The sequence below is a fragment of the Macrobrachium nipponense genome, chromosome 12 (genome assembly GCF_015104395.2).
Source record: "Macrobrachium nipponense isolate FS-2020 chromosome 12, ASM1510439v2, whole genome shotgun sequence".
NCBI classification, from domain to species: Eukaryota; Metazoa; Arthropoda; class Malacostraca; order Decapoda; family Palaemonidae; genus Macrobrachium; species Macrobrachium nipponense.
The window spans coordinates 33,479,351-33,496,717 of NC_087205.1; the positions used below are offsets into that span (position 1 = coordinate 33,479,351).

The following is a 17,367-nucleotide window of genomic DNA, read 5'->3' on the forward strand; positions in this document are numbered from 1 at the left end:
AGGCGTCATAAGCGCATAAAGCATCTGGAAATGGCGTTGGGTTCAGAATTAAAGGAGCTGGGCAAAGGAGTGGCTACCGGTTGAGAGTTGGGAACAGGATCAATAGCAATAACTTTCAAAACATTATCATCATCAATATGATCATCCTGATGGGATTCCTGGCTAACTAAAGCTTTGCTAATCCGTCTAGCCGTCACTTTTTTCTCTATCCATTTCCAGTTTATGTAAATGTGATTTCAAGGTCTTCCATTTATGCAAGACCCACTCTTTACATTCATCACATCTAATGTTTGTTGAACAAACTTGTCCCCTACAATCACTGCAAATAGTGTGTGAATCATAAGATTCCTTAGTCATACAAGTATTGCAGCCTTTGCTGCATATACTGGAACTACTAGAGTCCAATATACTAAGCACAAGTCCAAACACGTCGTTATTGGAAAAGCCAAAATCATTAATAAAAGGTAAAAAATAATAGAGCCTAACTCCATCTAAATATGCCGAAAGGCAATACAAAATCAGAATACTTCATCAAATCAAAAGTAACACAACAGCAATAGAAGAATTCCCAAAATTCAGCTGGAGCTAACTGCTGAACTACAACCATCAGCTGGCAATATCAAATTGAGGCCATGTTTGCTAGTTGTTCCTCTCTAGCCCCAAACGTGGGTAGGGCTCGTCACTTAGTCACTAGAAATAGTGCAACTTGCGAATTTTCAAAATTCCAGCTATTGATTTCTAGAAACTTTTAGCTATAAAATCACTGGCCGTAAACTGAAAGCAGTAAATTAAATGAAGTACTGCATGTGTTGTTGTTGTCAGTTTCAGACAGTGCTTTTGCCTGCCATAACATTTTGCAGTCTGCTCATTATTCGTAATTCCTAGTCGTGCTTGACTTACGACGCTCATAATTCGTTGTTCCCAGTTGCGCTTGACATATGAGCCTTGTTTACCAAGGGCAATATTTTCTTGCTAGTATTTTATAATCAAATTTTGGGTTTTGCAAATTTCAATAGTTCCCCAGTTATCTTTAATATTGGGATTCTTTCCAATTTTATAGTACTACATAATACATTTATGAGGATCTACTTCCAATGGGTATTACTCCGCTGATAATGATATCACATTCATAAAGCTTAAAGAGGCTATGACAAATTGTCTGTCCGGTGCTAAGTGTACGTACGGTACGTCAACTATAAAAAGTTTTTAAATATTCGCGGAAAAATAGTTATAAGCCTAGTTTGCGGAAAATTTTAAATCACGCGCCTTGAGGGATGCTGGGAGTTCACAGATCATGCTGTTGTTTTGTTTACAAGTGTTACCCAGCCCCGCATGCGCGAATTGCTTTCTTCTCGCACTAGAAAGCATCAGCGACGCATTAAGAAATTCTTTTGTCACTTTGTCGTAATTTTTGCACCATTTTATATTAGCCGTTACATAGAGTTTTGTATATGAAAATGTGTGCAATTTCATGTAGAATACACTAAAAAACAACCCATGGTTGTAGCTTTTATAAGTTTTGAAATATTTTCATATAAATCATGATGTGCCAAAATTTCAACCTTCGGTCAAATTTGACTCTACCGAAATGGTCGAAAAATGCAATTGTAAGCTAAAACTCTTACATTATAGTAATATTCAATCATTTACCTTCATTTTGCAACAAATTGGAAGTCTCTAGCAGAATATTTCGATTTATGGTGAATTTTGAAAAAACTTTTTCCTTACGTCCGCGCACGCTAACTCGGCCGAAAATCTCAGAAAAGGGATTTTGACGTAAGGAAAAATCTATTTCTGGGCGATTGGCTCGTGTCGCCAGCGAAATATCCTTTAATCTATTATTTCTAGGGTAAATGTACTAACACATACCAGAGAATCCAATAAAATAAAGAAAAAGGTCAGTATAACTGACTCGCTCACGGCCTCCAGGAGGGTGTCGGTATGAACACTAGGCGAGTGAGACCACTACCACGAGCCAAATGCCAATAGAAATCTCCCACTACAAAATCCCTCCAAGAGGGGAGCCGACCCACAGAGTGAGCAGCTCGTACTACTACTACTCCATCCCATGCTGCGACTGCTGCGCCTCTGGTGGCCATCCTGAAGTTAGCAGACAATCTTGGGCGAAGGGATGGGTAGGGTGGGATTTCGCGTGGCGACACGACCGCCAACGCCCAGAAATAGATTTTTCCTTACGTCAAAATCCCTTTTCTGGGCTCAGCTCGTGTCGCTGCGCGAAATCGTACCAGAGAAATAGCACAAGATTGTAAACAAAGTAATAAAATGAGAATAAAAATAAAATAAATCAGAATAGGTCTCAAATAAAAGATAAAATATATATGAATAGACTATAATTGCTAAAAGATACATATACACAGGGTATAAAAATATAAATATGCTTAAATTACCCATAAATCTATCATGTTTGTTAACATAAGGTAATTACATATGATACAGGTAAAATATTTACATGTATCAATGTTATCTGGTGTAACAGCATGTATCAAAAAGTATAATAGCAATTAATAAAAACAATCAACAATAATAATATATAAAAGAATGTATATACTTAATATACAAAACCCGTAATCATTATAATATGATGTATCCCCTAGCATAAAAATAAGGGAAACATCCATGAGATCAATGTTTATAATCATTTGTGAGTGTCCCTAACCAGACAATAAGGGGCACCCACTACACTATCACAAAAGCAGCTAAGACACAAGGTGAATGCAAATGAACCAGGTAGGAATAGACGAACTTTTGGGTGAGGCAGGTAGAAAGGAGGACTGAATCTTCTACTACAAACTAGCTAGAGTCAGGGGAAACTATGTTACCCGCTGCTACTGCTGGGAATTTCAGAGCTTCCAAGGACTTAAGTAGTGACGTTTGAACACTGTCGGCGATTTCCATCCAGTATACTTTTTCAACCTCATCGAAGTTCATATGTTGGAAATAATTAATTGAGGTGGCTACTGCCCTGACATCATGTGCTTTCGGGAAAGAGTCAGGATTGGCTTGCTTAATAAAGTACAGGATTTGTTTCCTGATGCCTTTAGTGGATAAAGTTCCACCTTTTTCCCTCCTAAAGAGGGGCCCGACGAAGATGAGGAGGTCCTAGACAGAAAGGCTCGTAAGGTTGTAACTGGGCAAAGAGATACATCTTGTGGAAGGGGTAGTACCTTCCAAGGTTCCCACCTCATCAAAGGATCTTCATTCTTTGCTAAAAAGCTACGTTCCGGAGAAAGTAGGACTTCTCCTGTGGGAAGGAACTGAATATGATCCGGGTCTCTGGATAGAGCCGACAGTTCTGAAATTCTTGCTCCTGAAGCTAAGCTTAATAAGAATAGGGTTTTTCTTAACAGCATTATAAACGAGCATGTGTCATTATCGGTTTCGGAAGCCAGTTTTAGGACATCGTTTAAGAACCATGAAACTGACGTAGGCCTAACAGAAGGCCTAAGCCTAGCACATGCCTTAGGAATAGACGAGAAGTAGGAATCCGTCAAGTCTATGTTAAATCCAAATTGAAATATCTTTTTCAAAGCTGACTTGTTTGTCGTAATCGTGCTAGCTGCTAAACCTTTTCAAATAAGGATCTGAAAAGGATATAGCTGAATTAACTGTCATGATTCTAATATCCGAATCTCTCAGGAAGGTTGCTAACTTTTGACAGCAGCATCATACTGCCTCAAAAGTCGAATCCCTTTTATCGGATTCTAAGAATAGAATATTCTGAGGGTCAATATTCGCATCTCTTTTTGCCGCAAACTTCATGAAATCCATAAAGTTAGGGTTTTGAGAATCCCTGAGGAAGCGAACACAGTCTTCATTTGCACTGACTGGGAGAGCTTGGGACTGGGGATCTGAAGAGGACGAAGGGCCCAGCACTCCAAAATTAGAGGATACCAGTTGCTCTTCGGCCAGTCTGGGGCTACTAGAGCCACTTGACCCTTGAATGTCCTGAGTTTGTTCAATACTTTCATGAGGAGAATTCACTGGAGGGAAGACGTAAATCTTCTCCCAGTTGTTCCAGTCTAGAGCAGGGCGTCCGTGGCATAGGCCAGAGGGTCCAGGTTGGGGGCTACATAACACGGTAGTTTGTGGTTCGCTTGTGATGCGAAGAGGTCCACCTGTAGCCCTGGGACTCTTTGAAGGATCCATTGGAACGAACTGTTGTCCAGTGACCATTCCGACTCTAGGGGTCTGATCGGGATAGGGCGTCTCTGCTATGACGTTTCTTACTCCAGCTATGTGAGTGGAGGAAAGATGCCAACTGAACTTGTCTGCCAGGGAGAAGATGGCTATCATGACGTGATTTAGATGACGTGACTTGGAACCTCCTCTGTTTATACAATGTACTACCACTGCGCGTCCAGGACTAGCTTTATGTGGGAGTACTTGGGTGGCGTAACCTTTTTAGAGTCAAGAACACTGCCATTGCCTCCAGTACGTTTATAGGAACTGACGGAACTGAGGTGACCAAGTCCCTTGACCTTTTTGACCTGGGAATACCCTCCCCAGCGCTTAAGGACGCGTCTGTGTGGATGGTGACCCCTGGTGGAGGGAACTGAAGGGGTACTGACATTGATAAATTCTTGACTCTCGCCATGCCGAAGTCGATTCTTTAGAATCAGAGGCACTGAGGATAGTTTGTCCCTGACCTGACGTTTGCTCGCGAGCGCCAGATTCTGGTTAGGTCTTTCAGTTTGGCTTTCATTAAGACGTTTGTCACTGATGCAAAACTGGAGAGAACCCAGGATCCTTTCCTGGGCTCTCCTTGCACGCCTAGTTTGTGACTTAGAAATTGCTTGACTGACCTTTGCTATTTCTTTTGGTTTTCCTTGGTTGGATGGAATCGACAGAGTTGGGTGGGATGCTAGATTCCATTGAATGCCCCAGCCACTGAAAGTTTGACTCTGGAGTGAGTCTTGATTTGGTCCTGTTTATTTTGAAGCCTAGATATTCCAGGAACTGAATCACTTTCAGAGTAGCTCTGTTGCATTCCTCGACTGTTGGGGCCCAGATCAACCATCGTCGAGATACGCTACTACCATGATCCCTTGCGATCTGAGTTGTTGCACTACCACTTCCGCTAGCTTCGTGAACACTCTGGGGTGCCTTACGTTGAGTCCGAATGGAACTACTTTGAAGGAGAATGTCTGGTCTCCTATCTTGAAACCCAGATACGGACGGAAGTGTCTTGCAATAGGGATATGATAGTAAGCGTCTGTAAGATCGATAGAGGTGGTGACGGCCCCACGGGAAGTAGGGTCCGCACCTGTGAGATCGTGAGCATCTTGAACTTGTCGCAGCGGATGGCTAAGTTTAAGCGGACAAGTTAAGATTACCCTTCTTTTTTGTGAGCCTTTCTTTGGCACGCTGAACAAGCGACCTTGAAATTTTAATCTCTTGACTCTCGCTATAGCTCCTTTTTGAAGGAGATCGTCTGCGTACTCTGTCAATTCCTTGGAAGGAAGTTGACGGAAAGGTCTGGATGGAGGTGGGTTCGTCAACCAGCTCCAACCCAGACCTTTTGACACTATGCTCTGAGCCCATTGGCTGAAGTTCCACCGGTGGGCGAAAGTGAAACAGCCTCCCTCCTACCTGAAGTTCTTCATGGTTCTGGTAACCGCCTCGGCCTCCTCTGAAGTGCTTTCCCCTGTTAAAGGGGCCTCCCCCCGATCCTCTCCCACGAAAGGAACGCTTACCTCTACCTCCCTTACCCGAGCGGTCATACTTCTGAGAAGCTTGACTCTCGAAGGCTTGATTGTAAGCTGGAGAGATGGCGTAAGAGGTGGAGGCTGAGGCTGAGGGGATATCACTAAATTGGCTGTGATTGACCTTAGTGGAGGGTTGGGCTGTCTGCACTAACGGTACTTGTGGACTTGTTGAGGAAAGCGTAGTTGCTTCTTCTGGTAAGGTTGGAAACGCCTGGGTTTCTTTTGTCCCTTACCTTTAGGAGTCAGGTCTTGCCTCCTCTTAGCCGAAAGGCCCCAACGATCCTTAAGGCTCTGGTTTTAACCTGGTAGCCTCTGACTGGACCTCCTTAACCATAGCTTCTGGGAAGAGATCTGCTCCCCAGATGCTAGACGAGAGTAACCTATTCGGTTCATGCCGAATGGTTGCCTCTTGTAGGACAGCTTCCTACAATTCGTCCGAGCAGTGGCAAACTCAAACATATCTGACTGTACCGTTTGAGTCAGGGCTTTGGTCATGAGCTTAAAAATCGGTTCTGATCCATAAGCCATGGTAGCTACCTCAGACATAGCCATAGAATTGATGGATCTGGCTAGAACGCGATTTTGCATCAAACTCAGCCTGAATAAGGCTATCTGGGAGCCTGGGTAGCTTTTCACCAAACTGCTCCATAGCACAGTCCGGTTTGAGTTTTGCCAGCTGAGAATGTATTCGGCAAGTCTTCCCACAATTCTCCAACTGAGGGGAGCAACGGAGAAGTGGGATCCGCTTCCTTCAACTGCGGTATAGGTTCCCCCTTCTGGGCCGCTGGGATGGTCGACCTCGCGATCTTGGTTAGGAACGGGAGCGGGGATGGTACTCTCATCCATTGTAAAAATGGTAAAGGGACTCTTAAATGGTTGTATCTTGGTGTTAGAACAATCCATGTCCTCTAAACACCTGAGCCATTCTCTCTGAGCCTGGTCTCGTGAGTAGAGGACTGTCTCCTTAGGTACCTTATCGTCCCGCACCATAGCCGACGGCGTAGCCTTGCGTAGCCTATGAACGAGGCTGGAGGTCTTCCGGGAAGAACTCGAAGTCCTCTATTCTTCGAGTCCCAAATTCCGGTATAGAGATGGAGACCGTCCTGGAAGGGGGCGTATGACGCTACTCTCCACTGGATTGTTCATAGAGAACTGAGGTAGTGGAGTCATACGGAGGAAGTTGGGATCCACTCGTTTGGACAGTGGAGGAGAGCTAGAGGAGCTTCTCTCAGCCCGGCTATAATGGAGTCCTGGGAAGTAATCCTGTCCGACAGACGAGAGATCATTTGCTCCATGCTACTCTTTAAGGACCCAAACCAGGTCACCCACCTGTTGCAACAGGCCAGCATTGGAGTCCAAAGCCGGAGCTGCTGCGGAGGTGAGGGGAGGCTCTGAATCGGAACAAAGGTAGCGGAACTGGTGATTCTGCCGGAGTGCGAGATCTCTCTCTGGAGGATTTACTCCTCGAGGACTTAGAGCCGGAGCTAGAAGCTTTAGACCTGGATGCTCCGGGATTCCCAGCCAGAGACTTACGGGAGGAGGATGAAGCCGAAGTCGTCTTCTTAGACGACGACGACGTCTTAGTCAAAGTCATCACCTTAGACTTGACCTTAGGTCTAACCGAAGCACCAGGAGGAGAATATATTTTCGTCACCCGTTAAAGCCTTGGAAGGAATGGAGAGGTTGCAGGGCGTAGAATAAAACAGTTACGCCCAAGGGTGACCCTTGGGTGTCCACCGTACCTACCTCGACCAACAGTCGTCTATACCTACCATAGGTTCAACATTAATATCTAGGGTCGCGACATCCGTAGAGATATCCTGGTCCTGATCAGTTAATGAGGTGGCAGCTGTTGTTGGATGAAGGCGATAGTCGGATCCGCTTCTACCGGCGACGTCGACGTATCCTGTCGCCTTGCCTCCGGGGAAGATTAGTAATGCCAACCGCTTCTCTAGGATTGTAGGGCTGTCCCTTGGCGGCGTTTTTCCCAAAACCGCCGACCCAGGCCCGCAGGGTAGCCAGTGCGGTATCTTCTTACCGCCGGAGCCTGGAAGAGAAGGCGTAGTTTAGATTTAAGAATCACTTAAAACTAAAACTTAAAGTATAACTTAAATTAATTGCCTTAAGTTAATATGATGAAAACTTAAGCGCTAAAAAAGAAGCGGAGCAGCTACTGGAGATGTAAAACTTACCCCTTCCAAAAAGCTGGCTCACCAGATCGTAACATATGGTACACGTTTCATGGTACCAGACCTGGATGTCCCCGAGCGGAGTCGCGCATGGAGCATGGGACCTGGCAAACTTCGTGTCCCACAAGGGTCCTGAAGTGTGGCGGAACCTCCCGGATGCTCACAGTTTGGTGGCCTGTAAGTTGGGGAGACACATGAGTATCTTAAAAACATCACTTACAGTCTAAAGGACAGCCAAAGACAGAAGAGCTCCGATGCATGCCGGAGCTCGGAAAAAATTTGGGCATAACCCCTCCCTGCATCGCCTGAATAGGCTATAATCCCGGAGAGATCCGGTAAGATATGTAAGGGAGGGGGATGGTTTAAGGTTCTTAAGATAAACTTAAAAGATAACTTAAACCTAACACACAAGCAAACCGGACTAAGTCCAGTGCGTAGCGGAGTGTAGTAACTCAGCAAAACGTTAAGGTTAGTAGAGACCCACTGTATGCTCCGTCCACCCTACTGGGTGGACTAACAACTTTCCGCTGGATACCAGGACTCCGATCAGGAAGGAGCCCTAGTAAGATGGGAAAGAGCGAGAAGACATACAGGCTCAAGCTAGCCCGGAGCGACAAGGTAGCGCGGAGGGTGGGCAAGGCCAGTACCCACTCCGTACCAACCGGCCGGACCGAGAAGCCGGAGAGGTCGAGACCAGTCTGGGTCTGTCCCGACTCCCTAGCCCCTCCGCCTGAGGGGAGAGAGGGAGGCAGGCTCGGGTATGAGGAGCGAGCATGGGCAGACCGACCCGCCCCCGCCCGACTCTATGGAAGAGCGGGAGGGGGGGGAAGAATGACTGGACAGGCGTCTGGCTGGCCCGTGATCACGAAGTGACACGAGGCGGTAAGACCAAAAACGACAACTAAGCCTAGGACAACCACTGATCAGGGAAATGCTATCGGGAAGCATACTGAACTGAAAAGCGGAGGCAAATAAGCCCACTGGGCCGAACCAACTGATCAGAGAGATGCTATAGGGAAGCAACCGAACTGATGAGCGGTAGTATAGCTCAAAGAGCCAGGACCTAGGCTAAGCCAGACACCTAACTAACCTAACAATAATAAAATACACAGTTATATAAATAAATAAATGAAAGAAAGAAAACAATATAGCAGGAGAAAAATCCAGGAGTGTACGACTAACCCGAAGGCAAGTCTACCACTCAAAGCTAGTCAGAGGCCGATACTAAGAACCTGGACTAGGTCTGGATAGAAGAAGCCTACGTAAGGTAAATACATGCATGCATGACAAACCTGAGTAGACCGTACCCTAAGTAAAGCGGATAATCATAAAGAGCGAAGATAAATAAGGGGATGTTCTAGGTATGGGAGACCAAGAACGAGCCCATCACGAGGCAGAACCATGCTGCCATGCTTCCGCCACCCCGAGATCGTATTTATCCCTAAAAACGCAAATACTGTCTCAGGGCCGGTGGAAAAAAACCAACTAACCGTAAATACTGAGTACTTAACTTAGCTGCTGCGATAGCTGCAACGCTCCATAATAGAAATCCAATGAAAGGCACAAAAAACACAGAGAGGAAAAATATCACAACCGACTCGTGGGTGCTAACTTGAAAGGATGGCCACCAGAGGCGCAGCAGTCGGCAGCATGGGATGGAGTAGTAGTAGTTACGAGCTGGCTCACTCTGTGGGTCGGCTCCCCCTTTTGGAGGGATTTTGTAGTGGGAGATTTGTCTATTGGCATTTGGCTCGTGGTAGTGGTCTCACTACGCCTAGTGTTCATACCGACACCCTCCTGGAGGTGAGCGAGGTCAGTTTATACTGACCTTTTTCTTTATTTTATTTATTCTCTGGTATGTGTTAGTACATTTACCCTAGAAATAATAGATTAAAGGATATTTCGCGCAGCGACACGAGCTGAGCCCAGAAATTCTTTTGTCACTTTGTCGTAATGTTTGCACCGTTTTATATTAGCCATTACATAAAGTTTTACATATGAAAATGTGTGCAATTTCATGTAGAATACAACAATAAATAATTCATGGTTGTAGCTTTTATCAGTTTTGAAATATTTTCATATAAATCACAATAAATGCCAAAATTTAAGCCTACGGTCAACTTTGACTCGACCGAAATTGTCGAAAAATGCAATTGTAAGCTAAAACTCTTACATTCTATTAACATTCAATAATTTACCTTCATTTTGCAACAAATTGAAGGTCTCTAGCACAATATTTCGATTTATGGTGAATTTAAAAAAAAAAAAAACTTTTTCCTTACGTCCGCGCAGTAACTCAGCCAAAAATCTCAGAAATTCTTTTGTCACTTTGTCAAAATTTTGCACTGTTTTATATTAGGCCTTACATAAAGTTTTATATATGCAAATGTGTGCAATTTCATGTAAAATACAACAAAAAATAGCTCATGGTTGTAGCTTTTATCATTTTTTAGATATTTTCATATAAATCACGATAAATAGAAAAAATTCTACCTTCGTTTAACTTTAACTCGATCAAAATGGTCAAAAACTGCAATTGTAAGCTAAAACACTTACAGTCTAGTAATATTCAATCAATTACCTTCATTTTGCAACAAAGGGGAGTCTCTAACACAATATTTCGATTTATGGTGAATTTTTGAAAAAACTTTTTTACATCCACACGTTACCAATTCATGCATCATTTTGTGATAATATTTTCTGTGTTGCTTTGATCGTTTTACAATTTGTTATATAACAAAATCATTGCAACTTAGTGTACAATACAACAACAAAAAATTAACTCATTAGCTTTAACCGTTTTGCTCACAGCGTGATTTGTATATAATTACAGGCAGTCCCCGGGTTACGATGGTCTCGGCTTACAACGTTCCGAGGTTACGACGCTTTTCGATTATATTCATCAGAAATTATTTCCAGGGTTACGACGCATGTTCCAGGGTTACGACGCATGTTCCAGAGTTACGACGCCTACAAATGCTGATCTGGCAGATGAAATATGACACCAAAAATGCAAAATAATCAATATTTAAAGTTTTTTTGGATGAAAAATGCAATAAGAATGCAGTTTACGTAGTTTTGAATGCACCTAAAGCATTAAAAGTAAGGTTTTCTTAGGATTTTTGACAATGTTCCGGCTTACGACGCGTCTCAAGAACAGAACCCTCGTCGTAACCCGGGGACTGCCTTATATATGAAATTTTTTTTTGCGCTGTCATATATTCCAATATTTATATATGATGATATTGTTTTTCATTTCTGATGGTTGCATACTAAACTTCAGGCAAAAAAAAAAAAAAAAAAAAAAAAAAAAAAAAAGAACTTTTAATCTTACAAACTAAGCGTGCTGTGATTTTTTGAAAATATTTTATTAATTTGCTGTAATAATTATTGTGCCTACCCCTTACAGCAGTACAGTGGTCCCCCCATATTCGCGTTCTCCGGATTCGCGGACTCACACATTCGCGGATTTTTCTTTGGAACCTATCTAGAAATTATTCGCGGACGGACTCACCCATTCGTGGAATTTTCCGACAAAAAATAATCACTAATTAGTGTATTTTGATGTTTATTTTCATGACTACATACATTTTTATGATACAAAAATGATTTACTAATTTTCAAATATTAATTTTGATTAATACTGTATTAGTAAGTATAAGTTTAAATGATATCACATAATAAAAATAATTCTCTCTCTCTCTCTCTCTCTCTCTACTACAAAGATGTATGTTTTTTATTTTGTATGATAAATAAATGATCTAACTATTTTGTCAAATATTGCAATATTCATTTATACAGCAATAATATCAATTCATTAAAGAAAATACCACAGTGAATTAGTAAGATTTTAGCTTATAAATTTAAAAAATTATGTAAGAATGAAGGAAATCCGCCTTCTTTCTCTAACTCCAGGTACTAAAACTGTCATACGTATCAAGTTAAGTGCCAGGAGGGGGAAGGAGCTGTTTTGTTGCTGCCATCAAGTGCTCATGAAATTTCCCTCTCTCTCTCTCTCTCTCTCTCTCTCTCTCTTCTCTCTCTCTCTCTCTCTCTCTCTCATTTACTGAGTCTCGAGATTTTTTATAGTACTGGTACTATTTGTTTTTAATACTTTCAAATAATAATAATAACTGTAATTACAAAATTCATATTATGTGATAGTATATTAAAGAAATACAATACTAATCTATCCATGTCACTTTTAATTAAGGTTAACTCACTCTCTCTCTCTCTCTCTCTCTCTCTCTCTCTCTCTCTCTCTCTTGCCACACAAGATAATGTGTCATAGTGGTAACTCCCTCTCTCTCTTTCGCTGGAAGCATTATAAGTATTTTTTGAGAGAACAGATGTTGTTTGTTGTTTATGATTAAGCTGACCTTGTGTCAGCACGGGCTCTTGCTCACAGAGCAGCCCGTAACGACAGAGAACAGAGAGAGATAAACACTCTCTCTCTCTTTTACCGAGATGAAAGAATTTTTATGGTACTAGTATGTAAAATGTTTATTGATAATTTCAGTTATTTAATAATAACAATGATAATAATAATAATAATAAAACTGTGATTACAAAATTCATAATGGTAGTATTTTAAAGAGATGAAAATGACCTTTCCATTTCACTTGTAAGGATAACTCCTCTTTTTCTTTACTGTGATGAGAGAATTTTTATGGTAGATGCACGTGTTTATTTTAATTTCAAATAGTAATAATAATAATATAGTAGTAGTAAATAATACGATAACTAATTTCAAATGAAAATTCTTCCTTCGTCTTTTTCTGTATCAATTTCCCTACCTTCTCTTAACTCCAGTGACGCTCGGAGCTGGGAAAGTAAACAATGCCAACAATGGTCAACGAATTAATGGGTTTTATGTAATCCTCTCTCTCTCTCTCTCTCTCTCTCTCTCTCTCTCTCTCTCTCCTCTCTCTCTCTCTCCTCCAAAACAAGGTATCTTGTCATAGTGGTAACTCTGTCTCTCTTGGCTGCAAGTTTTATACGTACGTATGTAAGTATATACCTTTAAGGCTACTAATGTTTAGGATTACTTTGAAATTATATTAATACAATCTCTAAGATTAATACAGTAATATGATAATAATTTAAGGTAAATTTGATGCAGGATGTTACATAAGGTATACATTTGGTGTTACTATTTCTTCCTTCTTTTATCTCTCTCGCTCTCAGCAAAAGAATTAATAGACAGACAAACATAAGTGCAGAGTCCTCTCTTTCTCTCTTCTCTGGAGAAATATATGTATTTATGGGAGGGGAAAAAAGTTGCCTACAGATGTTCATTTCAATCTATTGAAATCGTAAGGAGTTATTCTCTCTCTCTCTCTCTCTCTCTCTCTCTCTCTCTCTCTCTCTCTCTCTCTCTGCTATTGGCTGTTTATATATTTCTAATGGTAAAATGTTTAAGATTTCACATACAATTGTTTCCCTTGTAAAAAGAAAATGGATGTCTCAAATAGTAACAGTATGAAAGAAAACGTGCATGACTGAATACTTATGGGGGGACAGAATTATTTTCACATACGTAACTAAGTCATGCAGTACGTACATAGTATATATTTATGTATAACCATAAAATGTAAGATTTACTTTAAAACAGTATTAATAATATTTCAAAGATTAATATGAACCATAATAGGATATTTAATGTATATTTGATGAAGGATGGTCTTTTTAGGGATACTTTGGTGTTTGCATGTTCAGGATAGGAGTTTATGAGCATTTTTAGAGGGGGGTTCTAAACATTCGCGGATTCTAACTATTCCCGGGGGGGTCTGGTACGCATCCCCGCGAATACGATGGGACCACTGTACATGCTACGTACCTAGCCTAGCCTATCACTCTCATCAACCATCAGTAATATGGCTGCATTGGGCATACGTAGGCAGTTATTTTAAGACGCCAAGTTTCGGTTGAGGCACCAATAACTGGTTAATGGTGCCTCTCTTAGGTATGTTATGGTGCCATAACTCTATTATTGGCACTTTATGGTGCCAATAACTGAAATTTGGCCCGTTATGGCGCCATAAATCACCAATTTTATGGCACTATAAAAATGCCATAAAACCAGATCGCCATTATCCGAGTTCACCGATAACCGGGGACTACCTTTTACTATTTAAAAATGAAAAAAAAGTGTCTAAAATACAGTATATTATTTAATACTGAACTTATTTCATTTTAATTTATATGAATTTATTTGTAATATTTTGTATAAAAAGGCAAGTTTACAGTAATGACTGGTGGTCAAGAATGGATTACATAATCCCTTTTCAGTTATTTCTTATGAGAAAAATTCATTCAGTCCTAGACTGAATCGCATCCTGTCGCTTCTTCTGAAACGGTTCAGAATCGAGGTCAGGGCTCTACTGCAATACATACTGTATTTTCAAAGTGAAAATATGAATAACATTTCTTGTACTCTCCAACCACCATACCCTATCCAAACCTGACCTTTTATTGCTAATGCAAAACCACTAAGGATGTCATTAGTCCACACATATTAGTTTTCTTAAGCTTAGAAAACAAACCTCATACTTATTTTGACCCAACAAATACACTCAGAATTCCTATGATACACTATTCTCACGCTGCAAAGCAAGAAATGAATCATCACTAACACAATATCTCAGGGAAGGGCTGATAAAGACCAATTAAGCAAAAACTAACATTACCGTATCTAATATGACATTGATTACACTCAATCCTATATATAATATGCATGTATCGAGAGTAATGTACACTAACACAAATTAGAAATCATTACAAATATTTACCTTAGATGAAATGATTTTAGATGGAACATGATCTGCAACTGATGAGGATATGCTTAGAGTCGGGGTAGACATTGAAGATGGGATTGTCGGTCTTGATGTAGACACAGGTAGAGGAACATTAGAAAATCTGGGAATTTCGACAGGCAGAATGATAGGAAGGGCATTGTTGGCAGATGCAGAGGTTGAAGATGATGACTGGACACGACCTGAGACCACCTGACGATCTCGGGAAAAGACAGTGCCAAATATCACCTGTAAGAAAATTATTTCCCACTTTAACAGTCCACAGATGTTAGGGCTGGCTATATAGAATTTTATAAAATTACTATTAACAAAATTAACATTCATTTCTACTAGTTTTACTTGCTCTTGAGTATTATATGTTGTCTCATTCTTTTGCTGAACATGTCCAGCAACTAAAATAATGCCATTTGCTTTGTTCAGCATCACGTTTTCTACCATAATGATATCCAAAAATATGAACCTGTCTCACATTGTTGTCTTAAAGTTCAAAACAACATTCCTTCTCATTTAAGCAAAATAAATATGAATGTACCATTTAAGTAGTATGTTGGCTTTCCTGACAATAAAGAAATAACTATCATTTTACACATACATACTGTACTTTCACTAGAAAAAGTCAAAAGCATGGAATCAATGAAAAGCCAAAGAAGCCAACAGATATATGAAATTGTTAATAATAAATTATTAGCAATTTCAGTTTCCAAATATGCTTCAACCTTAGGGTGGAATTTACAGCACATGTACAACAAAAATATTGTTTTCCTTTACAAAAATAATCAGCTTCAAACCTGTACTCTATATGCTGCCAATTTGACCCTTGTTGTTATGTGAGGAGAGAAGACATCCAAGTCAAAAGGATCAACCTGCCGCTCCAAGTCCTGAATCATGGTTGTCACACGAGCAGTAACATCCTACAAAAAAGCAGATCATTTATTGTTCACTTCTATACTATAAAACACACAAGTACGTATATATGAAAATGTACATAACTCCAATTTCTACATTGACAAACGAAAACCTCAATTTGTATCTAAAGAACAAAAACTGAAATTCATAATTAAATTGTATAAACAATTTGCTTCATATCTGAAGTAGTAAAATACACAGTAAAGCAAAGAAAAAGCAACTAAATACACATTGCTAACTAATACATGTACTACACTAAAGTACAGGCAATATACAACTAAAGTAACAAAAAAAGACTGTAATGCAAGTATATAAGAAATACAACATTGGGAAAGAAGAAATTAATTATAACACTTATTAGAGGACACTACAGTGTAGACATAACATGGAAAGCATACAAGGAAATATCAGATGCATACAGATCTGGACTTAAAAATGGTTCAATTATCCACAAACCTTATTCTCCCTTGGCAGAAGGACTGACTGCACAAAACGCAAGTCAAAAATAAGCTGCAGTGCAAGGGTTTGATTAACTTCCTTTGCTTCACCCAAAGAGCTTTCATAAGCAGAGGTCACTGCTTCACACACACCTCTGACTAACTCTGACTGAGCATTTCTGGAACACATGATTAAAAAGAAAGAAAATAAAGTTTTTATCTAAAGTACAAACAGTATACACATGATTAAAAAGAAAGAAAATAAAGTTTTTATCTAAAGTACAAAGTATACATTTCAAATTTCTCATAATGTTCAAGCCCACAGAGTAGAATTATCAAAAAGTGATTATCATATACTAGTATTCTGTAAATAAATTATTTCAATACATTAAGACTTGACACAGGAAACATCTAGTTTAGCATATTCTATTATTTCTTCAGCACCATCTAGAACATGAACATGGTACAATAACACAAACACTATCTACATCATTGCTTACTAACTTGTAAATGCTTCATCCACCAAGCACCAATTTAAACAAGTACTTTCTTATATCAATATAAAAGTAAAGCTTCTTGGCAATAAATACAATTCCCTATTGGTTCCAAATTTCTTTATGTAGCAAATCACAGCAACATAAATCTCCCTATATTACCTTGTTATTGTATGAGCAGCCACACAGTTAACAGAGGAGCAAAGATGGGCAAGTGCTTGAGAAAGGACAGGTGTTGGATGGGCTGGCACATAAATGGAAGATTTGACAATGTTTCCTCCTTCTCCTTCCTCCTCTATAGTAACACTCTCCCAAGTCTGTGTGGTCAGAAGATTTATACATGATCAAAAGCACACTGACAATTTGTTTCCAAATATTTTATAAAATACAAGGAAAAGAAATATCTTGCAGTTAAAACTAACTCGTTCTAGAACAGAATAAGCAACACAGCTTCACAAAAAAATGCTTATAATTTTGTGAAGTTACTGCTGATATTACCGGAAAGGAGGATATAATAGCCTGCACTGCTCCCTGTGAGAGTTCAGATGTTAGGCAACCCTTTAGTTCTGCATTCAAAGTATCTGTCAGAGATCCCAAGAACAGACCAAAGAGACGACTGCTGGTGTTCTGTAACTCCAGATGAACCTTTGACCAAGATTCAGATTCAACTCTTGAACCCAAAGACACTCGCTGTAGGAAAACACAAAGCAATACATGATTCACTCGTTTGTACCTTCCCTGGGCCATTACTCTTATTTTTAATTTACTTTTGTAATGAACTACAATATTCTCATTTCATT

At 40.2% G+C, this 17,367-nt stretch overlaps 1 protein-coding gene across 5 annotated transcripts in view; it reads right to left on the reverse strand.

The window, feature by feature from the left end:
* LOC135224478 (conserved oligomeric Golgi complex subunit 1-like) overlaps window positions 1-17,367 on the reverse strand; it is a 363,776-nt gene that overhangs the window by 47,090 nt on the left and 299,319 nt on the right. For 4 of the 5 annotated variants that reach the window (XM_064263481.1, XM_064263483.1, XM_064263479.1 and 1 more), the window contains 5 exons: window positions 17,066-17,257; window positions 16,730-16,884; window positions 16,093-16,252; window positions 15,519-15,641; window positions 14,707-14,958 (listed from right to left, as the gene is read on the reverse strand). In XM_064263481.1, coding sequence (XP_064119551.1) covers window positions 14,707-14,958; window positions 15,519-15,641; window positions 16,093-16,252; window positions 16,730-16,884; window positions 17,066-17,257 — 882 coding nt within the window. Of the gene's footprint in view, window positions 1-14,460; window positions 14,521-14,706; window positions 14,959-15,518; window positions 15,642-16,092; window positions 16,253-16,729; window positions 16,885-17,065; window positions 17,258-17,367 lie in introns of all 5 variants that reach the window. The other variant, XM_064263482.1, reaches the window with a different exon arrangement.